At 24.4% G+C, this 24,597-nt stretch overlaps 9 protein-coding genes across 9 annotated transcripts; 3 read left to right on the top strand and 6 right to left on the bottom strand.

The window, feature by feature from the left end:
* Nucleotides 1-2,821: 2,821 nt before the first annotated feature.
* Nucleotides 2,822-3,652, bottom strand: MKS88_005556 (peptidyl-prolyl cis-trans isomerase; the record flags this gene model as incomplete). Its single annotated transcript, XM_067218829.1, has 1 exon — nt 2,822-3,652. The coding sequence occupies one exon, from the start codon at nt 3,650-3,652 to the stop codon at nt 2,822-2,824; it is 831 nt and encodes a 276-aa protein (XP_067070766.1).
* Nucleotides 3,653-4,436: 784 nt separating this feature from the next.
* On the bottom strand, nt 4,437-7,608 carry MKS88_005555 (SUN domain-containing protein; the record flags this gene model as incomplete). The annotated part of the gene is made up of 3 exons (XM_067218828.1): nt 4,437-4,451; nt 4,773-4,833; nt 5,141-7,608. The coding sequence occupies 3 exons, from the start codon at nt 7,606-7,608 to the stop codon at nt 4,437-4,439; spliced, it is 2,544 nt and encodes an 847-aa protein (XP_067070765.1).
* A 1,660-nt stretch (nt 7,609-9,268) lies between these two features.
* On the bottom strand, nt 9,269-9,907 carry MKS88_005554 (thioredoxin peroxidase 2; the record flags this gene model as incomplete). The annotated part of the gene is made up of 1 exon (XM_067218827.1): nt 9,269-9,907. One exon carries the CDS (start codon nt 9,905-9,907, stop codon nt 9,269-9,271), a length of 639 nt encoding a protein of 212 aa, XP_067070764.1.
* Nucleotides 9,908-11,004: 1,097 nt separating this feature from the next.
* MKS88_005553 (uncharacterized protein) lies at nt 11,005-12,238 on the bottom strand (the record flags this gene model as incomplete). Its single annotated transcript, XM_067218826.1, has 5 exons — nt 11,005-11,088; nt 11,188-11,346; nt 11,474-11,677; nt 11,789-11,902; nt 12,062-12,238. 5 exons carry the CDS (start codon nt 12,236-12,238, stop codon nt 11,005-11,007), a joined length of 738 nt encoding a protein of 245 aa, XP_067070763.1.
* A 1,699-nt stretch (nt 12,239-13,937) lies between these two features.
* Nucleotides 13,938-16,291, bottom strand: MKS88_005552 (uncharacterized protein; the record flags this gene model as incomplete). Its single annotated transcript, XM_067218825.1, has 4 exons — nt 13,938-14,087; nt 14,403-14,453; nt 14,606-14,666; nt 15,831-16,291. The coding sequence occupies 4 exons, from the start codon at nt 16,289-16,291 to the stop codon at nt 13,938-13,940; spliced, it is 723 nt and encodes a 240-aa protein (XP_067070762.1).
* Nucleotides 16,292-17,507: 1,216 nt separating this feature from the next.
* Nucleotides 17,508-18,641, top strand: MKS88_005551 (adrenodoxin-type ferredoxin; the record flags this gene model as incomplete). Its single annotated transcript, XM_067218824.1, has 5 exons — nt 17,508-17,517; nt 17,622-17,739; nt 17,929-18,032; nt 18,221-18,350; nt 18,527-18,641. The coding sequence occupies 5 exons, from the start codon at nt 17,508-17,510 to the stop codon at nt 18,639-18,641; spliced, it is 477 nt and encodes a 158-aa protein (XP_067070761.1).
* A 673-nt stretch (nt 18,642-19,314) lies between these two features.
* MKS88_005550 (uncharacterized protein) lies at nt 19,315-20,536 on the bottom strand (the record flags this gene model as incomplete). Its single annotated transcript, XM_067218823.1, has 5 exons — nt 19,315-19,371; nt 19,511-19,600; nt 19,802-19,824; nt 19,980-20,135; nt 20,311-20,536. 5 exons carry the CDS (start codon nt 20,534-20,536, stop codon nt 19,315-19,317), a joined length of 552 nt encoding a protein of 183 aa, XP_067070760.1.
* Nucleotides 20,537-21,974: 1,438 nt separating this feature from the next.
* Nucleotides 21,975-22,310, top strand: MKS88_005549 (ER membrane protein complex subunit 6; the record flags this gene model as incomplete). The annotated part of the gene is made up of 1 exon (XM_067218822.1): nt 21,975-22,310. One exon carries the CDS (start codon nt 21,975-21,977, stop codon nt 22,308-22,310), a length of 336 nt encoding a protein of 111 aa, XP_067070759.1.
* Nucleotides 22,311-22,745: 435 nt separating this feature from the next.
* MKS88_005548 (geranylgeranyl transferase type-2 subunit beta) lies at nt 22,746-24,597 on the top strand (the record flags this gene model as incomplete). The annotated part of the gene is made up of 3 exons (XM_067218821.1): nt 22,746-23,406; nt 23,450-23,906; nt 24,123-24,597. 3 exons carry the CDS (start codon nt 22,746-22,748, stop codon nt 24,595-24,597), a joined length of 1,593 nt encoding a protein of 530 aa, XP_067070758.1.

The raw sequence follows: 24,597 nt of genomic DNA, 5'->3' as shown, positions 1-24,597 counted from the left end.
GAAATATATCACCGTGTGTGCATTATAGATAGATATGGTGGAACAGCGCTTAACAATTTTTTCACTTTTATTACATATTCTCAATATTTTACATGGATATATTTTTGTTTAAACTAGTTTTCTACACATATGTGGCATTAATGTACATTTTTATTTAACTGTAGTAATATAGTTTGTTCACATAACGTATCAATACTTTTAAATAAAATGTATGGAAGCCTAATTTTTTTTTTTTTTTTTTTATATGTATATTTGCTAATACTGTTTAACACGTTATTTTAATACGTTAATATGTTCTTTATTCCTAACGATTTTCTTATTTACACATGTATACATATATATATATATGTATGCGCAAGCTTATGCTATTTTCTTAACATGAAAGATGTTTTACTATTTAATATACTATTACAAATAAGCATTAAGGTATAATAGCTTAAATATATAGTAATCGAACTACGTGAAGTTGTAAAGTGTACATATATTATGTTAGTTTCTGCCCCCTTCATAATATTTATTTTCAATAATAAAATAATAAAGAAAAAAAATTACACTAAAATGTTTTGTTTCCTTAATAACTCTGCTCTGTCAAAAAAAAAAAAATAAATATTACATCATTTTGAAATAAGAAAATTTATTCATATTGCGGTAAAAAAAAAACATGTAATACAACTGTAAATTAGATAAAAAAATATTGGTATATTGTGTTATTAAATAAAAAAAAAAAAAAAAAAAAAATATTGAAAATAAAATTATTAACAAAAAAACTTAAAATTGATCAATTATAATATTTATGCGCTCTTATTTTTAATGGAAACATTCAGTTGCTGATAATAACCCTTAAAACGAAAGTTTTAAGAGTAACACATAAAAACATGTATATGCATATAAATATATATGTAGAAGCGAAAGAAGTAAAAGAAAAGCCCGCTAATCGTGTCGGAAAAATAAAAACATATGACATCAATGATATATAGGGTTCGACTAAAAAAAAAAAAAATAAAAAAAAATTAAAAAAAAAAAAATTAAGCATTTTTAATACGCGTTAAACGAGTATAACCCCAAGCACACTTGAATTTTTAAGAGGCTATAAAAAAATATAAATTATTAAAAGAAAGTATATTTTCTTCTTTATTTTTAATTAAAAATATTGAGAGCGTTGCATATACATAGGATTTCTGCGAAGATAAAATTTGGGTACAGCAGCATATAGTTTCTTTTAATGGTACTTTTATTATTACTGTTATAGTTCCTTTTTATTTTCCTTTTCCTTTTCTCTGCTTTTTTTTTTTTTTCTTTTTGCGTTTTTCATTCATTCCACGTAGAATTTATTTCGAACAAATTTAAAGTAAAATACAAGGAGGGAAACAATTCGTTTTTATTGTACAGATAATATAGTAACTAAAAATGGTAAATTGCTTATGTAGATAATATTATATGTAGAATAATATATAAATAATGAATACATATTTTTAAGGATAATTAGGAGATAATAAATGCATACGTATAGCAACATCTTGATGTACATATGTATAAGTGCAACTGTAACAAGCACAAAGAACTGCGTAAACTTGTTATCTTGTTCTTTCATGTGAAATTACTTGCATGAGTAATATTATATATATATATATATTTACACATATGTAAATATACGTAATGCATATTTTTACAGAGTTCTACAGTAGCAAAAAAGTTTGTTCCGTTAATGGATAGAATTTTGATTAGCAAAATTGTACCGAAAACAACCACAAAGTCAGGGCTGTTTTTGCCAGAAAGTGCAACTGAACCATCCTATACGGGAAAAGTAAAATTAATAAAAAAGTAGCGAAACATGAATGCCATTTGTTTAACCTACATATATATATATATATATATATATATATATATATATATATATTAGTTATACGTGTATACGTTTTTTATGGTGTGAATTATATTTAATGGCTTGTTCCCATTTCCAGGTATTAGCAGTTGGTCCGGGTAGAATAACGAACAATGGAAATAAAATACCTCCCAGTGTAAAAGAAGGTGATGTCGTCGTGTTACCGGAATATGGTGGTTCTTCTTTAAAAATTGACGGAGAAGAATTTTTTGTTTATAGGGATGATGATATAATTGGTATTATTAAGGATAAATGAAATGGAGGAAGAGAAATTTCTTATGTATGTCTTTCAAAAATGTGCCATGTAACAGGATATTTTGTGGCAAACATACATACATACAGACAGACATATATATATATATATATATATATAAATGTATATTGTTTTTATAACAAACATTTTGAATATTCCACTGCTATATTTTTAACATTATGTTTGCTGTTCACTGAATTTCTTCGTTTTTGGACTTTTTATTTTGGGATTGTTCATTTTTGAACTATTCGTTTTGGAACCTTTTCTTGTGTCTTCTTTAAAATACAGTGAAAAAATATAAATACTTAAAAAAATAAAAAAGTAGCTATGGTAAAGCACAAAGATGTTAAAATATAATAAGGTACATTATATTTTAAAATATGACATGTTTTCAGCCTTTTATATATTCGCCCCTTTTAAATGTGTGTGTATGGTGAGGTAAGATGTAACTAAAAGGAGTATGGAGATATATAAAAAAGATATAATAAAATTATGTCACAGAAAAAAAAAAAAAAAATTAATTTTAAAATTTGTTATATTTTACAAAATACACAAATAACCGAATAAACAAACACGCAAATTTGTGGGTATACAAAAAGATATAAAAAAAAAAAAATCCATTTCGAAATTATATATTTTTCCAAAAATTACATCCTTTTTGAAACTTCATATCTTTCCTGTAAGCTTCATTTTTTAATTTGAAATTTGTTCTCACCATTAATAAGAGATTGCTTTTGTGAGTCCGTTAAATTTTCGAACTCATTTTTTGATAAAATATTTTTATTGTCCTTGTCCAAAATATCAGTTACGTTAAAAAAAGGGGGGCCATCTTCCTCTAAATTCTTATATAAGCCGCAGTTAATAATTTTTACATCATACATGGGATTACCTAATTTTGTTCCGACATTTTCAATCTTTCGAATTATGTCCATACCTTTTAAAACAGTACCAATAACTACATTATGATTATGCAATATTGGCATAGGGGAAAAAGTTATAATAAATTGAGAGGAATTGCTATGAGGTCCTTCATTATATAAGGCAACATCACCATCCTGAACAAATTCCATATCAAAATTTTCGTCAGGAAATTTTTTCCCATATATACTTAAGCCTTCTTTATCATTTAATACATTTCCACCTACTAAACCAATTCCTGGGTATACTTTGTGAATATATGTATTTCTATATCCAATATATTTATCTTTAATTTTATAACCTTCCGCTAACTGAATAAAATTTTCAACTGATAAAGGTACTTGATCAGAATATAAACCTATCAAAACTCTACCTATATATTTATTTTCCATTGCAAAGTCAAAAAATACATAATCTTTTATCGATTTGTTATAATATATCTGTTTTTCTCTTGCTTTCCTTCTTTCGTTGTAGTTCCACATAGGTGGAAAAAGTATAGTAAAACCTATTGCTAATTTCCATGATAAATGTAGATTACCCCACCAATTAATGCATTTTTTTCCTACTATTTTTGTTGCCGTCAAACTTTTATTAAGCATTAGAAAAGTTAAAATAATGCTTATATGATAAAAAGGAAATTTAATATGTCGCTCCTTCTTTTGTACTTTGGTATATTTTTTTTTTTTTTTTTTTTTTCATATATGTGAGTTTGTACGTATAAATGTGCGATCTATTCTTGTTAAAAAATACGTACATGTAAAAATGGGAACAAATATAAAGAAAGTTCTTAAAAACGAAGATTGGGGAATGAAATTTAGAAAGGTTACTTTATAAAAAAAAAAAAAAAAAATTAAAAAGGCGGGTGAAATGAACAACATATGACTTCACTTTTTAAGATCTTAATCTGCTCACTTTTCCCTATATATTTATATTACCGCGAAAATCAATCTTAACACTCCAGAAAATTTTCCATTTTTGTGTTATTACAGTATTCAACCATTGTAAATCATGGTATTATAAAATGCACATGTATTTCATATGTAAATGTTTCACATTTTTTTTTTTTTTTTTCCTCTGTTCTTTTTGTAAACAAACATATACGAGTGTAATTTTATTTATAAAACAACAAATAAAATAATATAATAAATAGTAAAATAAAATAAATTAATGAATAACGAATAAGTACATAAAGTAAGGAGAAAAAATTGCGGTAACGAAAAATTTATATTCTTTTTAATATTTTTTTTCAAATCAAAGCTTTAACAAAACTGCAAGAGTTGCATATATATATGAGCATGATAAATTAAAATTTCATAATATATGACAATATCATGTTTGTTGAAGAATATGCCGCATGAATGTAAAAAAAAGTAAAAAGAGCGATCAGGATAAATGGAGCTAGGAAAGTAAAAGAATGCGGAAAATAAAAGGGAAGCAAAAATAAGAATACAAGAAAATGAAGGAGCAAACTTAGCTATAGATAGTTTGCATAAATAAAGTGGGGGACATGAATAAACATCATAAACTTAATGAAAAAATTATAATATACATATTCAATCATATATGTATACACATATATGATTGAATATGTATATATCATTGTTAAAGTGTAAAACCAAATGAGGTAGACAAAAAAAAAAAAAAAAAAAAAAAAAAAAAAATTTTTGACGAAGTTATACCATTTTACTTATATTTCCGTACGCATTTTTTGCCATGAACCTTTAGTCTGTACACACAAGTGTAGGGAGCACCATAATTTTCTGTGAATTCAAAAATTATTCTGCCAGAATAGAAAAAAAAAATATAATAATAATGAATAAAATTAAATAAATTGAATAACATAAAATAAAAATGGATAAAATAAATTAAATAGAATAAAATAATATAAATGGAATAGAATAGAATAGAATAGAATAAAATAAGAATGAAATGAGTTAAATTCTCTGATGTAGCTTAGTTCGTGACTTTCTGTAGTATACAAAAAGGATAATCGCCTATCAAAATGGCAAATAATAAGGACAGGACGAAATTCATCTTCTTCTCTACTTTTTTTTTTTTTTTTTTGTGTTTATTTTTTCAGCGCTTACCTCTTTATAGGAAAACAGTGTTTGGTAGGGTAACTGGATATTCTTTTTTTTCGGTCAAAGTAAAAATCACCTATATGTATAAGATTGGGGGTTTTATTATCTTTTAACCATTTTTCTAAAATATACTTTGACTGCATTTTTCCGTAAACTGAATGCAAACAAGAATATAAAGAGCTATTTTTAAAGTCGTCATAATTAATGTCATTATGCTCAAATTGTTCAGGCCAATTTAAATCAACAATACCATATACGGAAAAATATTTTGGTGTTGCATTTGAATTATTACTAATATTTTCATGGACATGTTGAATTGAAATAGATGTTACATCAATAGTAGCTGGAAGATGTATTGTTATTTTTCCTTTACTTCCGTTAAAAGAAAAACAATCACCAGGAAAATTTGATGGCTTCAAAATGATAGACGGATCCTTACCCATTGGTTTGATCATTCCATAAATTTCTTCTGATGGTAAAAAGGATGCAAGGTGATTTAAAAACTTTTCTATAAAGTCATTTCTATTTAGAGGGGAACTTGTCATTTTATATACAATTCTTGCTCCTAATGATTCTAAAGCCCAATCTATTTCATTGTAATCTAATATAAATTCATTATATAATTCATCTACTTTTTTATGTAAAATTTCTAATGAATCATAATTTGCTACACCATTTTTAGGAGTATATTCAGTATCATTTTTTAGTTGTTTTTTCTCTATTATAATTTCTAGGGATTTGTCTAAATCTTCTTTGATACTTTTCGTTTGTATCTTTATTTGACTGTTAATGGTTTTTAATAACTCCAATTGCATTTTTTCTTGCTTTTGTGTCATTCTTTTGTATTTGTCTTCATTATATATTACTTTTGATTCAGTAATTTCACTTATGATATCTTTTTTATATATTTCTAAATAATACTTAATTTTGTTTTCTACATTCTTTAATATTTTTTGTTCAATTGATGGAAATATAACATCTACGGAAGTAGAGGATTTTTTTGCGCTTTCCTTTAGTATAGCCAATTCTTTCTGTATATTTTGCATGGTATTTATATGTTCAGATATCCAAAGGGAATCAGCAGTTTCGTTTTGACTTCCCTCTTGTTCTTCATTTTTACGTTTCGCTTTGTCCGTTGTTACTGCCTTCGGTTTATCCGCATTTTCTGACTTCTCTTTGTCCGGCGTTGCTTCCATCTCCTTGTCTATCTTTTTATCCGCCGTTCTACCCTTCGCGAACACCTGAGTGGATAACTTAGATTCTATCCCTTTTATTTTTTTTTGTAATTCATTTATGGTTTCAAGTAATTCTTTTTTTTCATTTTCTACCTTATGAGAAACGTCCTTTTTTATGTCTATTTGGTTTTTGTTTATTTTCCTTTCCACGTCATATATATAGGAGTTTTTTTTATTCATATCTTTTTTGATAGTATCCATAGTATTTACATAATCCTTAAACTTATTTTGAAAAGATTCATAAATCTCTTGTAATTTTTTTTTTAAATTTTCTAATTCTATTTTAGAATTGGTTTTAAAATTATCTATATCTTTAGTATTAATTATTAGTTTTTTTTCTAATTCTTTTAGTTTATTTTGTAAATTTTCATTTAGTTCATATAATGTAGTATTTTCATTTTTATTCTTATAGTTCAAATTCGTGCTTTCTTTCATACTTTCTTTCATACTTTCTTTTACATTTTCTTTCATACTTTCTCTCATGCTTTCTTTCATGCTTTCATGGATGCTATTTTTAAACTGTTCTAATAATGCTTGTAGTTTAAAATTGTTGTTATTAACATCTTCATCTCCTACTTTTATATAATTCATAAACTTATTTATATCGTCATAATTATTTTTGGACGTGTTTAATTTCCAATTACTTTTTTGCTCTACTCTTGTATTCATGAATAGAGTAATCAAACCGGATATAAAAGTAATTATAACAGATAAAATAATCATAAAACTAGCTATATATGTCATTCCTTTTTTATCATTTAAAGTATCATTTATTAATAAACATATATAATTTAATATAGTTTCTATAAAGGATTTATTCTTAGAGCTTTCTAGTTTTAAATCATAAGTAGGGTCATCATTTTTTTCGACTTCATTCCACATTGCTGCTCTACTAGTAAGAAAATTTGTAGTATCTACTTTCTTCTTTTTTTTGTTCTTTTCACTATCATCATTTTCTTTATGAATTTCTAAGTCACTAATTGAAAATAGTCTTACTAACGTTTTCCTCATTTTACCTAATTGCGTTTCTCTTCTTTTATAAGGATTTATTTTTCCATAATTCATATTTTTTTTTTGAAAATCATCATAGCTGTGTAACACTTGTATTAACGAACTCTTTTCATTATTATCGCTCGTACTGTTACTCTCATTATATCTCTCCTTTATTACATTATCTCTATCATGTTTTCCCTCATCTATAAAATTTTGGTTACAGGTGTTACTAATGTTAGTAGACATTTCAGTTCTCTTTTTTTCTTCTATCCTTACATATGTTTTCGTATAGTTTTTAAGTATAGATTTGCGTGTACGTAAACACAAGGGTGTCTCTTTAACTCCTCATTTATGTATATAAAGCTACGTACATGCGCGCATACAAAACTATATGCGTGCATAACTATACGAGTAAATAAATAAATAAATATATATATATATATATATATATATATATGTATATTTAGTCTACACAGTGCTGCTTAACTTTTTCTTGATAACGTCCGTGCCTTTTTATACGATAAAAGAATTTTATTTTTTAACAAAACATAAAAATAAAAAAAAAAAAAAATAAAGGAAGAGAAAAAAGAATTTTCCCCAATACTTCAGTTAATCACATTTTAAAGGGATTATTAAAATTTTTTTCTCTATATGCAGAATTTTAATTAGGCGTATTCAAAAATTCACATTATATATACATTTGTTTCCCTAGTTATTCCTTTTACATTAATTTTTTTTACTTTAGTGCTTAACACCTTTTTTTTTTTTTTTTTTTTTTTTTTTTTTTTTTTTTTATTTTCCTAATTAATTTATTTATCTATCTATTTTATTTTATTTTTTAAGAATACTTTCGCAAATTTTAAATTTTTTGGGAAAACATATTTTGTAGTCTTATTTCTATAAAAAACAAAGAATTTCTATACATAAATATATATGTATATATATGTATATATATGCATGTGCATTTTATTCTTTTTTTTATCACTTTTGAATACTTTATACATCATTTATAGGAACATCTTTTAGTACCTATAAACCTTCACACTGTTATTTTGTAGATTTAAAATATGTATTAGTATCAATTTTTTACTTTTTCACTCACAATAGAAAAAGGGTTTTGGAGATATTCATCTAAAAACGTCGACTCTTTCTAGTTAGCAAAAGATGCATGACTATTTTGTATGCTTGTTTTATATATATACCTATACATATATTTACGTATGCATACATTTCTGCGCAATGCCATTATGGGTAAGAATTTTTAATGTTGCTTTTTTAACAGTACATGTATTTGTGTATGTAGATATATCGTATGGATTAGTGAGTTGTTCTTTTTTTCCGTATTGTTATAATTTTTATTTAAAAATTTCTCCCATTGATACTTTGTAAAATTGGACGAAATATATTGATTGAAATAATTATACCCAATTATTACCATATAATAGACCGTTAACCGAATGAGAACTTATAACAAAAAAATGGACTAGCAAAAATGTGTAGAATGAATATTCTAAAGTTTATTCATTAATGAGTTATAACGCATTAAAATTAAAAAAAAAAAAAAATTTTTAAATAAAAGAATATTATCCATTTGTTCGTGTATTGCTAAGCGTTTACAAAAAATGGCATTAATGACTTGTTTATTATTTATACATATATGATCTTACATATGCATATGGAGTAAGGGGTAGATACGCACATGTAGATATATCCGCATGCTCGTTTTATGATATATGTTTTTATTCTTTCTGCTTTCTTCTATTGACCTTACTCCGAATTGAGAATTTCCATGTGATATTTATGTCGGAATATTCCTCCTTTTTTTTTTTATTTTAAAAGTGTGTGCGATAAAAGAAATATTAATATATGTACACATAGGAGCATTTTTTAAAAGCTCTATTTTTTTTTATCCCTCATTTAAATAATTCAACAAAGATTCATTGTTCGGTTTAAATGATTTATCTCCTTTTTTCCAGTTGATTGGACACACATCTCCACTATTATCAACATGGATTATAGAATCTATTATTCTTAAGACTTCATTTACATTTCTCCCAATTGATAAGTCGTTCACAGTTTTATGCCTAATTTTTCCATTTAAATCTATTAAAAAAAGACCTCTTAAGGCAAAAGAATTTTCGTATAGTACATTATAATTTTTTGAAATATCTTTATTTATATCAGATATTAGGGTAAAATTGACATTCCCTATGCCCCCTTTTTCAATTGGCATATTTTTCCATGCCAAATGACTATAAACAGAATCTACTGATATTCCTAATAACTCCACGTTTCTATCTTCAAAAGATTTTATATGTTTATTGAATTCTATTATTTCCGTTGGACACACAAACGTATAATTTAAGGGATAAAATAATAAACAACAATATTTCTGACCAAAAAATGATGACAATTGTACATTTATAATTTCATTATTCTTGTTTAATCCTTGGGCGCTAAAATCGTGGGCATTTTTTGTTACTAAAGAAAAGGCTCTCCTTGATGTTCTGAACGCATTATTATATAACTTGTTTAAGATCTTCATTGTTTCGAAAAAGGGAATATATAGGATTAATAAGTATCAGTAAAAAAAAAAAAAAGAGCTCCTGTAGTGGTTATATATTTTTTATATATCTATTAAGTATACAAACGTATATTCATGTTTATAGTGTTCGAGATGAAGGAATAATAATGCTGCTTTTGTTTTGATTCTTTTAATTTTAAATTAATTGGGTGTTAATAAATATATGTATACTTTAGTGTGTGCTTATTAATAATTAAAAAAAAAAAAAAAAAAAAAAAAAAAAAAAAAAAAAACCTGCATAATAATATATGTTAATATGCGTACATGTAATGTTTGTTTGATTTCTTGGTTCACCCTATTTCTAAAGATTTGCTAAAATTTTAATTGGGGATAAAAATAATACTACGGTCGCATGTATGTATTTACGTATATTCATATGGATATTTATGTATCACTTAGTACAGATTCGCAATTATATTTCATTAAAAAACAATAAAATTATTTTTTCATTTTTTTAGATAAAAATATTTTGGCACATTCGTTAAGCTGCTTTGTTCAAATCTTTTAATATTCTTTCGTAAAAAAAGAAGCATTTCATAGCTAATGCGTGGATGCAAAATAAATGTTTCATTATTTGCAGTCTCTAGGACGGTAAATTGAAAGTCTTGAATTAAGTATAAAGAAATTCCTATTTGTTTTTTTTTTTTTAATAAAAATTTACATTAAAACAATATAGAACAAGTTTTATTGATTTTTTTTTTTTTTTAAAGTTTACACATTTTTTATGTTTTGCATGAAAATAAAAACAACATATAATTAAAATAAAAAATAAAAGGGAAAATACACCAATTATTATAAAAAGTAAAATATAAAACAAAAACAATAAACAACTGGACAAAAAAAAAAAAAAAAAGGAAAAAAAACAGTGAGAAATATATATGTATATATATTATAAGCATATAAAAAAAATGTTATCTTCCATTTTGTCATTATATTTTGATAACTTTAATTTTTACTATTCCATTTGAATTATTCTATATTTATTTTAAAACTTCGAAAAAAAAAAAAAGAAAAGCTGGAAAAAAAAAAAAACAGAAAAATACAAAAAATTGAACCTTTCAAACTTCATCATCAAATTCAGTAACGTTTTCTATTTTGTACGCCTCGCTCTGTTGCCTAAAAATTTCATTTCCAAAACCAGCCTAAATAAAATAAAACGAAAAAGGACAAAATTAAAGAATATAAAAAGAAAATAATATAAATATAACGAAAAGCATGTAAAAAAAATACTAAATTTTTACTATTCCTCCTAAAATGGCGCCCAAGGGAAAACAACAATTTTCAGCCTTCATCAATGCCAAGCGAATATGATGAGACGATTCATCTTCTACATCCAAAAGTCCAAAAATAAATCCGAATATTCCTCCCATTGTTATGGTGAATAATAATATCAAATACACCTGCGAAGTATTCACAAAACAGTGTACAAATGCATATATACGTAAACATATATATGTATATATATGTAGGTACACACTAACACATTTTCCGTTTTGTAACGTGTTTCCTTAAGCTTGCAAGTGATACCTGAGCTACGGATTCAATAAACGGTCTTGTTATCGATCCTTCAATAAAGCCTATTAAGTAATTTATCAAATCTATTAAGCTGAATGTTAAGGCAAAAGATATGCTAATTCCCAATATACAATAAATGGGAACTTTTGATAAGGGTGATAAGGAAAATAACCAAGAGCGATCAAAAAATAAGCATAAAATCCCCGAAAATACTATCTGAAAAGTGAAATGCAAGCACATATACATATATGCAAATACATACATACACATGGACATTTATTTATTTATACACACAAAATAAATAAACATATATGTATTGAATTGTACCAATGCTGCTAAGATCATCAGTTGACTTCTTCTATTTTCTGCTTCATCAATTACGTTAGCAGTTAATCTCCAGAAAATTATAATTCCAACTATTATAAATAATATACCAAAGTACTAAAAAAAAAAAGAAAGGGGGGCAGGCAAAAATAATATTATATAATACAAATATGCACATATATATATATATATATATATATATATTATACATATGTATGTATATATATATCTTCATATGCATAAAACTGTAAGAAAAAATCACACTGTTCAACTTACCATAGAAAAAAATTTCGATAAGGAAACTTCAACTAACGTACAGTTAACTATCAGTGAACACATTATACCTAATATCATACCAACAATAGCACTTATACTTCCCTTAAAAATCAAATCCTTTGTGCATTTAATTCTAAACCCTGACAATTTATCAAACTCTTTAATTTCCATATCCATTTTTTAATTAAATATGTAACATACAGGATATTAATAAATATTTGTAAGTAAAAATTTTTGTAAAAAAAAATATATACATAGAAAAATAAACGCATCAACACGTTCATAAATATATATACATTAATACAAACACATAAATACATTTACATAAATATATATGTACAATTATGTATATGTTAACATATATATCACAAGTTGCAAATACTCAAAAAATCTTTAGAATATTTTATATTAAAAATTTAATTTTTCATTTATTGACCCCTCTTTTCTTTATTTTTTTAAATACGTAAAAAAAAGGAAAAAAAAAAAAAATTAATATACGTGTATGTATTTTATATACGAATACTTTTGAATATAACCAAATTAATATGTAACAAAAGACTTTTTTTGTACATCCTTAAAAATTCTTTTACTCAAAAAAAAAATTTTTTTTTTCCTTTCTTTAAATGTAGCTTATAAAAAAAGAAAACCCGCATTTCTTAAAATTCTTTTTCATATATACATATGGAATTGTTACATATAGTTAGATTAACCTAAACTTGTATATATGTATGTATTTTGTATATATATATACTTAGGTAAATATACTATAGCAACAAAATGTGTTCCTGCGACTTAACAAGCACGATAGGATAAAAAAAATTTATAACACTACTTTTTTTTTTTCGTTGTTGTTCTAATTATAATTTTTTTCGTATTTTCGTTTTATTTAATGAAGTAAGGAATAGATGTTGAAAAACTGTTGATTTATTTTATTTATTTATTTTTTTTTTTAACACATGATATTATGATTCCTATATTTAATATTAAATCTAAAAAATTGTGTATTTCATTTTTATTAGAAAAAAATGCGATAATAAAGTGTTTTTAAATGTTATAAAAAAAAAAGAAAAAACATGATTAAAATTGGGGTATATCAAAAAGAAAAAAAAAAAAATATATAATAAATATATTTCTTTTATGATATAAATTTATATCATGTTTATTACTATTTAATTTTTAAGACCGTTCAACATGTAATTTTTGTATTATCATGAAAAGAGCAATAAAGGGAAAAGATGTTAATTTTTTTTTTTTTTTTCTTTTTAATGATATAAAGCGTGAAAGAAGAATAAAAAAATGGAGAAGCGTAAAATGTTAAAGCGGCTTGTTTAGGAATACTTTATATGGTTTGTTTATATGGACGAATTTAAATTTTGACTCATTTTATTTATCCTTTTTTTTGAATTTTGTAATAATAACACTCTTTTGCAAATCCATAATATAGTGTACATATATATATTTTTTTTTTTTTTTTCCCTAAGCTGATGTGAAATTCTATTTTGTGATATATAATTAGACACACCATTAGTTCCTAAGAGTAACTGTGTAAATGTTACGCATGCATAAGATTTAAAATTTCCTTTTCATATCTTCATAGTTCTACATTAAAAAAGAATTAAGTAGATTGAAAGTTTATGATGAAAAATAAATTGCCTTAATGAGTTTCTATATTTGTATGTTCATGATTATATGTATACGTGTCTGTAAGCATATGCTTTAATTCAATGATTGAAGGAAAATACTGTAGAACGCAAATTTTTTTATATATAAAAAGGAATTTGTGCATTTTTCTCAATCTGCTGCTTAATCATTCTTTTTTAAAAAATTTAATTGAAGCATTTTTCTTATTTTTCTTTGTTCTTACACCAATATATGATTAATCTTCTAACAGATACTCTTTAAATTCTTCCAACTCCGTATTGGGGAAGGTCATTGAGTATATATCGATACTTTTGATTTTTTCTGTATTATTACTTGGTATTTTGTATGTTATATTAATAAGCCAATCACCTATATCAACTTTCATCTAAAAGGAAGAAAATAAATTAAATATATTTTATGATGCAACTTTTATTAGGTGAAAGCGTTTCATGTATGCAAATAATTTTAAGGAGCAAATTTTATCATATTTTTATATTTCTGTTTAGTGTGCGCATTAAAAGTAAGAGGAGAAATATGTACATATATTGATTATTTTGTACATATAAAATATGGACAGAAAAAGAAAAAAGTCTTTTTATTAAAAAATTATAACACTTTTAATATTACAAAATTGAGAAAATACATATTCAGAATGCTGATATATGAAACATTGTTTTTAATTAAGACGAATATATTTTACTTTTTCAGCTGTGGTGACTTCAATGCGTGCTCTCATTTGTTGAAATCTTGTCTGTTAATAAAATAAAATTAAGAAAAAAAAATTAAAAGGGAAAGGAAGAAAAGAATGAAATGAATGGGAAAAAATGGCTTATAATAATAATGGAAAAAAAAAAAAAAAAAAATTAGGTGTAATATGTACATATGTGTAATATGAACATATACTGGTTTTATTGGCTTTAAACTTTGCGGTATGCTTTTCAAGCTATTTAAGTCCGTTAATCTTCTATATGAAAATATGGGATTGTAAGTGAGCAAAGTTATGAAAATAAAGATGAAAAAGTTTACCCTCATATTTGCTTTACTATTTCAAAATAATAAATAAAAGTGTATTTTGTAGCTTTTTCCTTCTAACTCTTGTTTTGTGAATATAATAATTTATATTATTGAAGAAGTTTAGAATAAAATTAAAAAAATTGAACTGTATAAAATTAATGTGTCTAATGAATTTTTATATAATTATATCTAAAAAAAATTTCATACGGATGTTTCTGTATTCTTGTTCTTTTCCATTTAGTGAAATTGCAATATAACTTTTGACATATCCAAACAAATATATGTGCACATTCACACACACATACTTGTACACATACATATGTACTCATTCATTGTTTAAAGCATGATGTATGTACACTACTAAAAATTACAGAAACAAAAAATATATATGTTATTTTGAAAACATAGCTATATTTCGTTTTTCCCTATATTAAAATAAGCAGTTTACATGAAAAGAGCTAATAAACTATTTTTTTATAACGTCTACACAGCTATTCAACAATTTTAAATAATAACAAATAGTATGTTAAGAACGATGATAAAGCAGGTATATTTTATATTTTATTGTAAAATTATTTTTGTTGATAGAACAAAGTTTTGCACTGTTTTATAACCTTTTATATAAAATATGCGACTACACTCAGGATTTTACTGTGCGTATATATATATGTTTTGTGTGTGTATGTACACACATACATTTATGTGGGAAAAACAAGGAGTTTAATAAAACTAAACAAGGTTTACATAGGGTGAACTATGAAAAGGGGACAAATGAAGAAAAATGTAAAGTTCTTTTGAAATGTTTTATTATGTGTTAAATTATGTTGTACTGCTATAAGGGGTGATAAAAAAATAAATAATATAATGGGGATGTGAATAATTTAGATCATCCGGTACAAACGAAAATTTATTATTATTATTATGTACATATATATGGATATATTTTCAAATTAAAAAAGTTCATCAAATTTCTTGATAAATGAAACGCATTTTTTTCAAATGAGTTTTATAAAAAAAAAAAAAAATAATTTCAAAAAATGGTATTCGTAATATTTCTAAATTGATCGTGATATATATATATAACATAAATTGTAGCGTCCCCACTTAAGGTTACAAAGGGGGCAAGTAATCCGAATCATCCACAACAATTCTATATAAGTAGGAATTGTAGTTCGCATAACTTTGAATATTGTTAATTAATATTTGTCCATACATTCTATTACATGCTAATAGGTAATTTTCACTTTTTAACCAAGTAGAAACAATAATATACTTACTTAAATTGTCTAAGTTATTTTTTCTTTTAATTATTTTTGTGTATAAATAACCTGGTTGCTTTTGACAAAATCTACATAGGTCCTTAAGCTTTTCTTCGAATACTTTGCTATGATTTTCATTGACTTCTAAAAATGTTAAATATGCGTATTTATTTTGTTTAAAAATAGGGAAAAATTCATATACTGTATCTATATCAGGATTTGCTAGACTATATGTAAATGCTCCTCCAATAATGAAACAAACAAATCTATTGTAAGTACGTATTCGAAAGGCATTATCGAATATTTTTCCTATCATTTTTTTCTTTTATATATATATATATGTATATGCTATTTACATATTTGTACTTATAAACGTTTTCGAATAATTATTATTATATATACATATATTCGTCGTTTTTGAGGTATTTTGGGTCTTAAGACGCTTGTTATTTTTTTCACATTTACTCGGTTTTACAATATAATGTACAAACACCCCTTGAAATGAGGAATATTAAAATAAAAAAAATTGTTCGGTTTTGTTTTATTTAGTTTATGTTTGTTTTATTGTGTTTTGGCATATTTTTACTTTATTTTTCCAGCTTCACAGTAATTATTATATTAATAGAAAGTTTTTTTTTTTTTTTGTTCCTTTTGAATTTAATATATTATTGTAGGTGCTTTTGCCTATTAAGGCTAACACACCTCTTGGTGTAATTATAAAATAAAATAGAATTTATACATATATATGTACGAATGTATTTATATATATATACATATATTCTTTCATAAGTCCTTATATTTTCTGCATATACTTCTTACATGTATGAAAAATGAAAGAACTATATCATGTTAAAAAATGACATATAAAGATAACAATTTATAATTGATCAAAGAAAAAATTAAAACTTTAAAATTAAAACTTTAAAATTAAAAAATTTAAAGAATTGTAATGGAATGAAAAAAACAAAAAAGAAAGATATTATATAGAGGTAATTTTTATTTCGCACCTGTGTTAGGGACTTAACAAATTGAGCATTTGTTGTAGCCTATATAAAAGATGTAAAAAATAAAAATTTACAATATTAATTTTTAAAGGCATATGGAGAAAAAAAGAACAGTTAAGTAAAAATCAATTACATATATCAAACCATATAACAATCTTTTTTTTTTTTTTTTTTTTTTTTATTAAAATTTGTTATTTGTATAACAAAAGTCGATTGTTTAATAGAAACTTTATTTTTTTTTTTAAATTAATATTTTACGAACGTTTCCTTTTCCCCTTTTTGTTTTTTTCTTTCTTTTCCATTAGTGTATTATTATAAAACAAATGATACATTTGGAGAAAGTATATAACGATTTTTTTTTTTTTTTACAACGTAATAATTAATATAGAATACATGTAGGGACTACGATGGACAAGATAAAAAATTATAAATTAAAAGTACATAATTACATAAGAGATTATATGTGATTATACATGTATGTAATTATAAGAAAACGTATTTCAAATTAAAGGAAGGAGGAACAGGAAAATGATTACAAGTAAAAGGATTATAAAAATTAAAAAAAAAAAGACATTCATATGTATATATACATATTTACACGCCCATACATATAAACCCAATGCATAATTTTACCCTTTGTAGAGTTTAGTTTTCTCAGAAAAAATAATACACTAAAAAGGGTTTTATTTAATAAGATTGAAAATAATTATATTTATTTTAAATTTATCAAAACTTTCACGACACAAAATTTTGATGAAATGTAAGCTATTAAGGCCTAAATGTGTAAACATAGAAGATATATATATATATATCTATGCATACATACCTACAACGTTTATGTGAGTATTATAGTCTATTTACTTTTTGTTAATTCATTGCATATATGCAATTAAATTATTTGTAAAAAATATATTTTATTTATTTTTTTTTTTTCTTCAACCTTCTCAAGTAATGTAACATTTGTAAGTCAAGACAATTATGAAAAAACAGTCAAAGCAAAAGTAGGAGATAGTATATTAAAAGTTGCTCATGAAAATAAAATAAATATGGAGGGTAAACTATTATATTAACCCAGTGAAAAATACTGCCATTTAACATATACGCACATATGTGTACATATATGTATATATTTGTATATGTATATATATATATATATATATAGATATAGATATATAGATATATTCATGTATATGTCGCCTTATCAAACTGATATTTTTTTTTTATCCTTTTTACCTTTAAAGGTGCTTGTGAAGGTTTTTGTGCATGCTCTACTTGTCATGTAATAATTGAAGAAAAGTTTTATGACCTTCTGCCGGAAGCTTTAGATAACGAAATTGATATGTTGGAGTTAGCTCCTTGTATAACTGAAACGTAATATTGTGAACACATATCTGTATATTCACACATATATATATATATATATACATATATCACAAGCGGCCTATATCACATTTGTGGACAACAGTTAATGGTGAACATCACCACTGTTATGGATAATACTCCACTTTTATACTATTATTTGTGTGAACTCATTTTTCCTTTTATAGTTCTAGATTAGGTTGTCAAGTTAAGCTAACAAAAGAACTAGATGGAATGAAAGTAATGTTACCGCCTATGACAAGAAATTTTTATGTAGATGGTTATGTGCCTACTCCACATTAATTTTTCTTTTTTTTTAAGTTTTTTAAAATTAATTATTTTGCGCATTCATTATTTATGTAATTAATTTAAAAGAAAAAAAAGAAAAAAAAAAAAAAAAAAATTGTCAAGAGAAACTAATTAATATTGTCATTTTATGTTAAAGATATCGCATCTATTTTAATTTGTCTTCACCTAACATTTTATGCGGTTCATAAAAAACAGAAAAAAATAAAATAAACGTAAAAAAATAAATGAAATAAGCAAATGTGAACATATATATATATATATATATACATGTGTGTGTATGCATACATTTTTAAAAAATGCTGAGATCGATGAAATCGCATATTTAAGGGGCCATACCTTTTTTTTTCTAATTTATAATCATATATGGGGTTCGTCCTTTTTACCTTAAATACCTTTTCAAATTGTATTTTCTGTATCACGATATGAACGTTTCCACATGAAAAGAATTAAATAGAAATCAGAAATAAGTCATATTTTGTGTTTTTTTCATTTAATAAGGAGTATTTATAATTTTCAATAAATAACAGATTAAATAAAAATTTGATAGGATGTTCATATAAAAAAAAAAAAATTTTTTTTTAATATCCTTTTATATTATTCCGTTACATTTTACAATATTTTTTTATGGTAGTTTTATTTTTGTATATATAATTCCTATTTCGTTTTTTCATTTTTTTTCCGCGGACCTATTTTCCTCCTTAAAACGTTTTTGTTGCTCTTCAAGCTGATATCACATATAAACAATTGGATGTGGTTATATCTAAGCTCACTTATATGTATGTGTTTAAACACAAGTATATAAATTTTATCCACATACTTATTATATGAATTGCTAATAATAGAAATGATTATTTTATGCATACTTCTCGTATTCTCGAGAAAACAATATCCATTTCCTCTTCGTTTGTTAAGGGTCTATTCACTGCATTTTCCGAGTTACTAGCATAATCATTCTTAAGATATCGTGTAAAAAAAGGAATAGAAAGTTCATTTTAAAATATTATGAGGAGAGAAAAACTTAGTATTATTTTCTTTTTCTTTTTTCTTTTTACTCTTATGTTTACTAAGTTATATTTTTAATTTGGAGTATTTTAATATATTCCCGTGAATTATCAACGCTGTCAGATTTTTTTTTTTTTTTTTCTTTTTATTACTAATACGGAATTTTCAAAATCATCTGAGAATATGTTTAGGAAAAAAAAAAAATAATAGAATAATATGAAGCTTTTATAACTTTTATTTTTATTTTTAAAGAAATATAAATTTAATTATAATTAACAAGAATATATAAGAAAAATGAAAGAAATAAAAAACGAAAAAAGAAAAACGAACCTTCATCCATTCTACTAATAGTTATATAAGGAACAGGTTCCCTATATCTACTTTCATTTTCATATTCTTTATCTGAGGATATATGTGACAAATCCTCATAATCCTCATTGGTAGAAAATTTAATTTCAAGGTCTAATTTTTTATTGTACTCATGTTCTAGCAGCGTTTCAAGCAATTTGTAATTATGTGTGCACGTACATATGTGTAGTTGGGATTGAAAGCAAGTATACATACATACATACATGCATACATAAACACGTACATACATAAACACATACATGTACGCACTTTCTTCAATTTAATGTGACAAAAAAATTTTCAAAATTTTAACCTGACTTATTTAAGTTTCTTTCGTCCCTCACATCATATAGTATATTTTCTAATTCTGCTAAGATAAATTTGGAATTTTCGTATATATTTGTTAGTTTATCATACGAGCAAAAAAGACTAGAACAATCATGTACGGCATTCTTGTTATAAGAATTAGTAGCAAAACATTTTATGATGAACGGAAGGTAGAAAAGAATAAACAAAGATACTAAGTGCATTCTTAACATTTTTACATCAACAAAAAATAATAGTAAAAGGCAATGTTAATTGCAAGAAGGGGGACGAACGACATGCCACAATATATATGTATATATGTGTTTATGTATATATATATATATATATATATGTGGGCGTTTAATCGTATGCATATATATATATATATATATGAAGTATACAATTTTATATTACAGACAAAATAAAAATATAATAGTGATATTAAAATGAAAAGGGAAAACAAAAATAAAAATGGAAAAATTAAAGGGAAAGGAGTTCAATTTAAGTTCATTCATAGTTTCCATAAATTTGGCAAGTAACCTTATTTTATTTATCCACATCTCTGCGTAATGACATATAATATACAAAAAGAACGCAAAGATTTATGCGTATAAACATACATATATATATATATATATATAATATATACATATCCTTACATTTGCGCATGTGCACGTATACGCTAAACCATCTTTTAAGCAGATAGGCCTTAACTACCTCTTATTATTATATGCTGTATTTAAATTTTCAGTAAGCTAATAAATGTGTGTATCTACACGTTTGAAAGAGAAAAAAAGTATGTTGTTTTTTTCATTTATTCTGTATATATCATTAAGTACATTTTCAATAGTGATAATGAAAAGACTAAATACCTTTATTTTATCATTCACCATTTGATGATAGTATTACTACATTTATTGCAATTTTTAAATTTACATCCTAATATGTTATTATTGAACTTTTATTTATTTGTTTATTTTTTTTTTTTTTTTTTTGTTTAAATGTAAATTTAAAAAAAGAAAGAAGCAACCTCCTACTTTTTTTTTTTTTTTTTTTGGTGTACTTTTAGACTTTAACGGTTTGACTTAAGAACTGATTATTCATTCTGAGCAATATTTATATACAATTATCTTAAAGGGAAAAAAAAGAAAATATCTTTTAAATGTTCTTCAATTTATATATTTTTAAGAAACTGTGAATATGTTGTTACATTTATAATTTCATAAGAATTCGCATAAAAAATTTTGTTTTTTAAATATATAAGTTTTTAGAAATTTTTTTTTTTTTTTTTTTTTTGAAAGTACTCGATTTAATTTCACTTTATTTAAAAAATATAAAATTGTAACTTATTGTACACATGTAATTTGGTATTCCTCCTTTTCTTTTAGGGTATAAAATTAAATACAGTTTAATATTATTAAAATTTTATTAAAATATATAAGTGAAAAAAAAGTATACTATTTTTGAATATTTAATTACGTGAGCTTTGCAATGACATTGTTTGGAACTATTTTTATAACATATATATATTAATTTTTTTTATTATATCTACATAATAAAAATAGAATAATTATACCAGGATCAAATGCATTATAATATTAAATTAGAAAAAATATAAGGAACAAATTACAGGTAACAGATAAGTATAACTTTTTTATTTTCTTTTAAATAATGGAAACAAAGGAAAACACCATTAAAAACAAGGAAGTTAATTTAAAAACTAGTTTGGACTTAAAATTAGCAGACGACAATCAGTATAATGAGAATATAATTAAACATAATAAAAATTCATTGATTCTGAGTAAACAATTTTATGGGATAATTGGTGGAATTACAGTTGGAATTTTGGGAGTTCAAGGTATTTATGGTTTTCTCTTGTTTTCTATATTTACTCTAATAGGTACACTAATGACCTTCTTTCATATTAGGACTAGTTTTAAATCCTTTTTTTTGAAAAAGTCAGATATCTTTGTCGGTGATTTCTTTAGTGGATTAATAGTAACATAATAGATGAATATACACATATTTTTGATTTGCGAACGCGTTTAGGAATATGTACGTACGTGGATATTTACGTGTCAAATTTTTTGCATTCTTTTTTTAAATGTTTAATTACATCGCGCATATATGTGCGTATATATGAGCATACATGTATATGTATGTAAATATATGTATATATAAATATATATTTTTCCCCCCCCCTTTTTTTAGACCTTTATTTTGTTTTGGACCCTATCTTACGACATAATATACATTTTTTAAGCGCCTTTTTTTTTTTTTTTTTTTCTTATACTTAATACCCCACTATATTTTCTTCTAACACAGCAAGTCATCACGTAACATATTGTTTGCTCTATCATAACTGCTACAACGGCTACTATCACCATTTCATATATTTACACATCTACTTCCACGGACACACATATCCCTTTGCTTATTTGCATGGGTTATAACATGTACGGACTTTTAAACGAGGAACTTGACCTAAACCTGCATGAGAAATATTTTCTAAACACGATAACTGAAAAATTAGGAAAAACATATAATGAGAGTAGATCATCTAACAAATACGAGTCCCTGTTTCTGAGTGGTGTTTTTTGGGTACTTAGCGGCCTTTCAATAATAAACAAAGATAGAAGAAATTTGAACGAAGTATTAGATAACAACATAATAGAGTTAATATACATATTAGTTATGCAATGTTTGGAAAAAAAAAAAATTAAGGAAAAATATATTTACAATTTAAAAAAAGAAAAGTATCTTTTATCAAATGAAGATGTTCATAATATAATTAATACATCTAAATATGATAACAATTTTGATAAAAAAAGTTATACAAAAAGAAAAAAATTGGAACGCACAAGAATTATCCATGATTCTACGGAAAAAAATTGTTCTGAGAAAGTAAAAAATATTAATAATATTGATATAGATAGTGAAGAAAATAGCAGCAAAATGAGAGAACCTAAACACTCTAAGTTGATCAATGACGGTGAAGAAACAACGTCTAAAAAAAGACCCTTTAGCAAAATTAATGTAAAATTAAATAAATCAATGAATAACTTGTCTTGTTCAGAAAAAAAAAAAAAAAAAAAAATTTATCGTAAGAGGCTTTAGTCCTTGCAATAAAAAATTCCTATACGAAGCAAATGTAATATCCACATTAAGTGCTATTCAGATTTTGTTTCTATTAAATAAAACCAGTGAAGATGACATAAGTACGAAAATTTTGTTAGAGATATATAATTTTATATATTTTATTTTCGATGCTGACAGAGGATTTTTTTATTTTTCTTTGAATAGTTTACGATATCGTTTTGATGGTGATATGCGTTTCATGTTTTGTTCATTAGCTATTTTATATTTTATAAAACTTTTATTGAAGAAAAGGAATATAAATATACATATATACAAATATAAGGAGAAATGTACACAATGGATTTCAAGCTGTTTTAACATAGATGGAGGGTTTTCAAGCCTTCCAGGGTCAGAATCTCATGCAGGAACGACATTTTGTGCAATTAGTTCTTTAAACTTGTTGAAGGGAAAAAGTTATGAAAATTATTTTTTAGAGAACAGACTATTAAAAAGGAGATTAATTAGGTATAAGAATAGGGTTATGAATATATGTCACCTGCACATATGTTCACGTAGAAGTGTACGTTTATGCATATATATAAATGTGCATTTGTGAGGATGCAACGTTTTAACCTTTGAATGAGGGAAGTAAACTGGTTACATTTACATTAATGATAATTTTATGCATCATTAATTTGTTATTAGTATTATTTTATTTTTTATTTTTTTTTAAATTTTTAGATGGCTATGTGATAGATATGAAAATTTTGGCATTAATGGAAGAGTAGGAAAAGATCATGATGTTTGTTATGCATGGTGGGTTTTGGGTAGTTTAGTTTCTTTGAAAACTAATTTAAGTGAACTATTTAATGTGAATATTTTAATAAATTTTATTTTGAAATGTCAGGATAGAAATAATGGTGGATTTTCAAGAGTAGAACAAAATGAAAATAATTTTAAGAAAGAAAATTTTAATTATTACCAAGAGGAACAATTAACATACAAAGAAACGGACCCATTCCACACCTTCTTTTCCTTATGCGCCTTATCACTTATATATTATAATGTTAATTATTACAAGAAGAAAGCAAAGCGAAAATGTGTACTCTATGATAATGCAGTGTTTCCTCAATATTTCGAACACGTTCTGCGAAGGCTAAAACACATACACGAATCTTTTGCAATGCCCATAGATATGATAAAGAGTCCCCTTTAA

The sequence above is a fragment of the Plasmodium brasilianum genome, chromosome 14 (assembly GCF_023973825.1).
Source record: "Plasmodium brasilianum strain Bolivian I chromosome 14, whole genome shotgun sequence".
Taxonomy (NCBI): Eukaryota; Apicomplexa; class Aconoidasida; order Haemosporida; family Plasmodiidae; genus Plasmodium; species Plasmodium brasilianum.
Note: the sequence above shows the minus strand (reverse complement) of the source record. Positions and strands in the feature narration are given on the sequence as shown.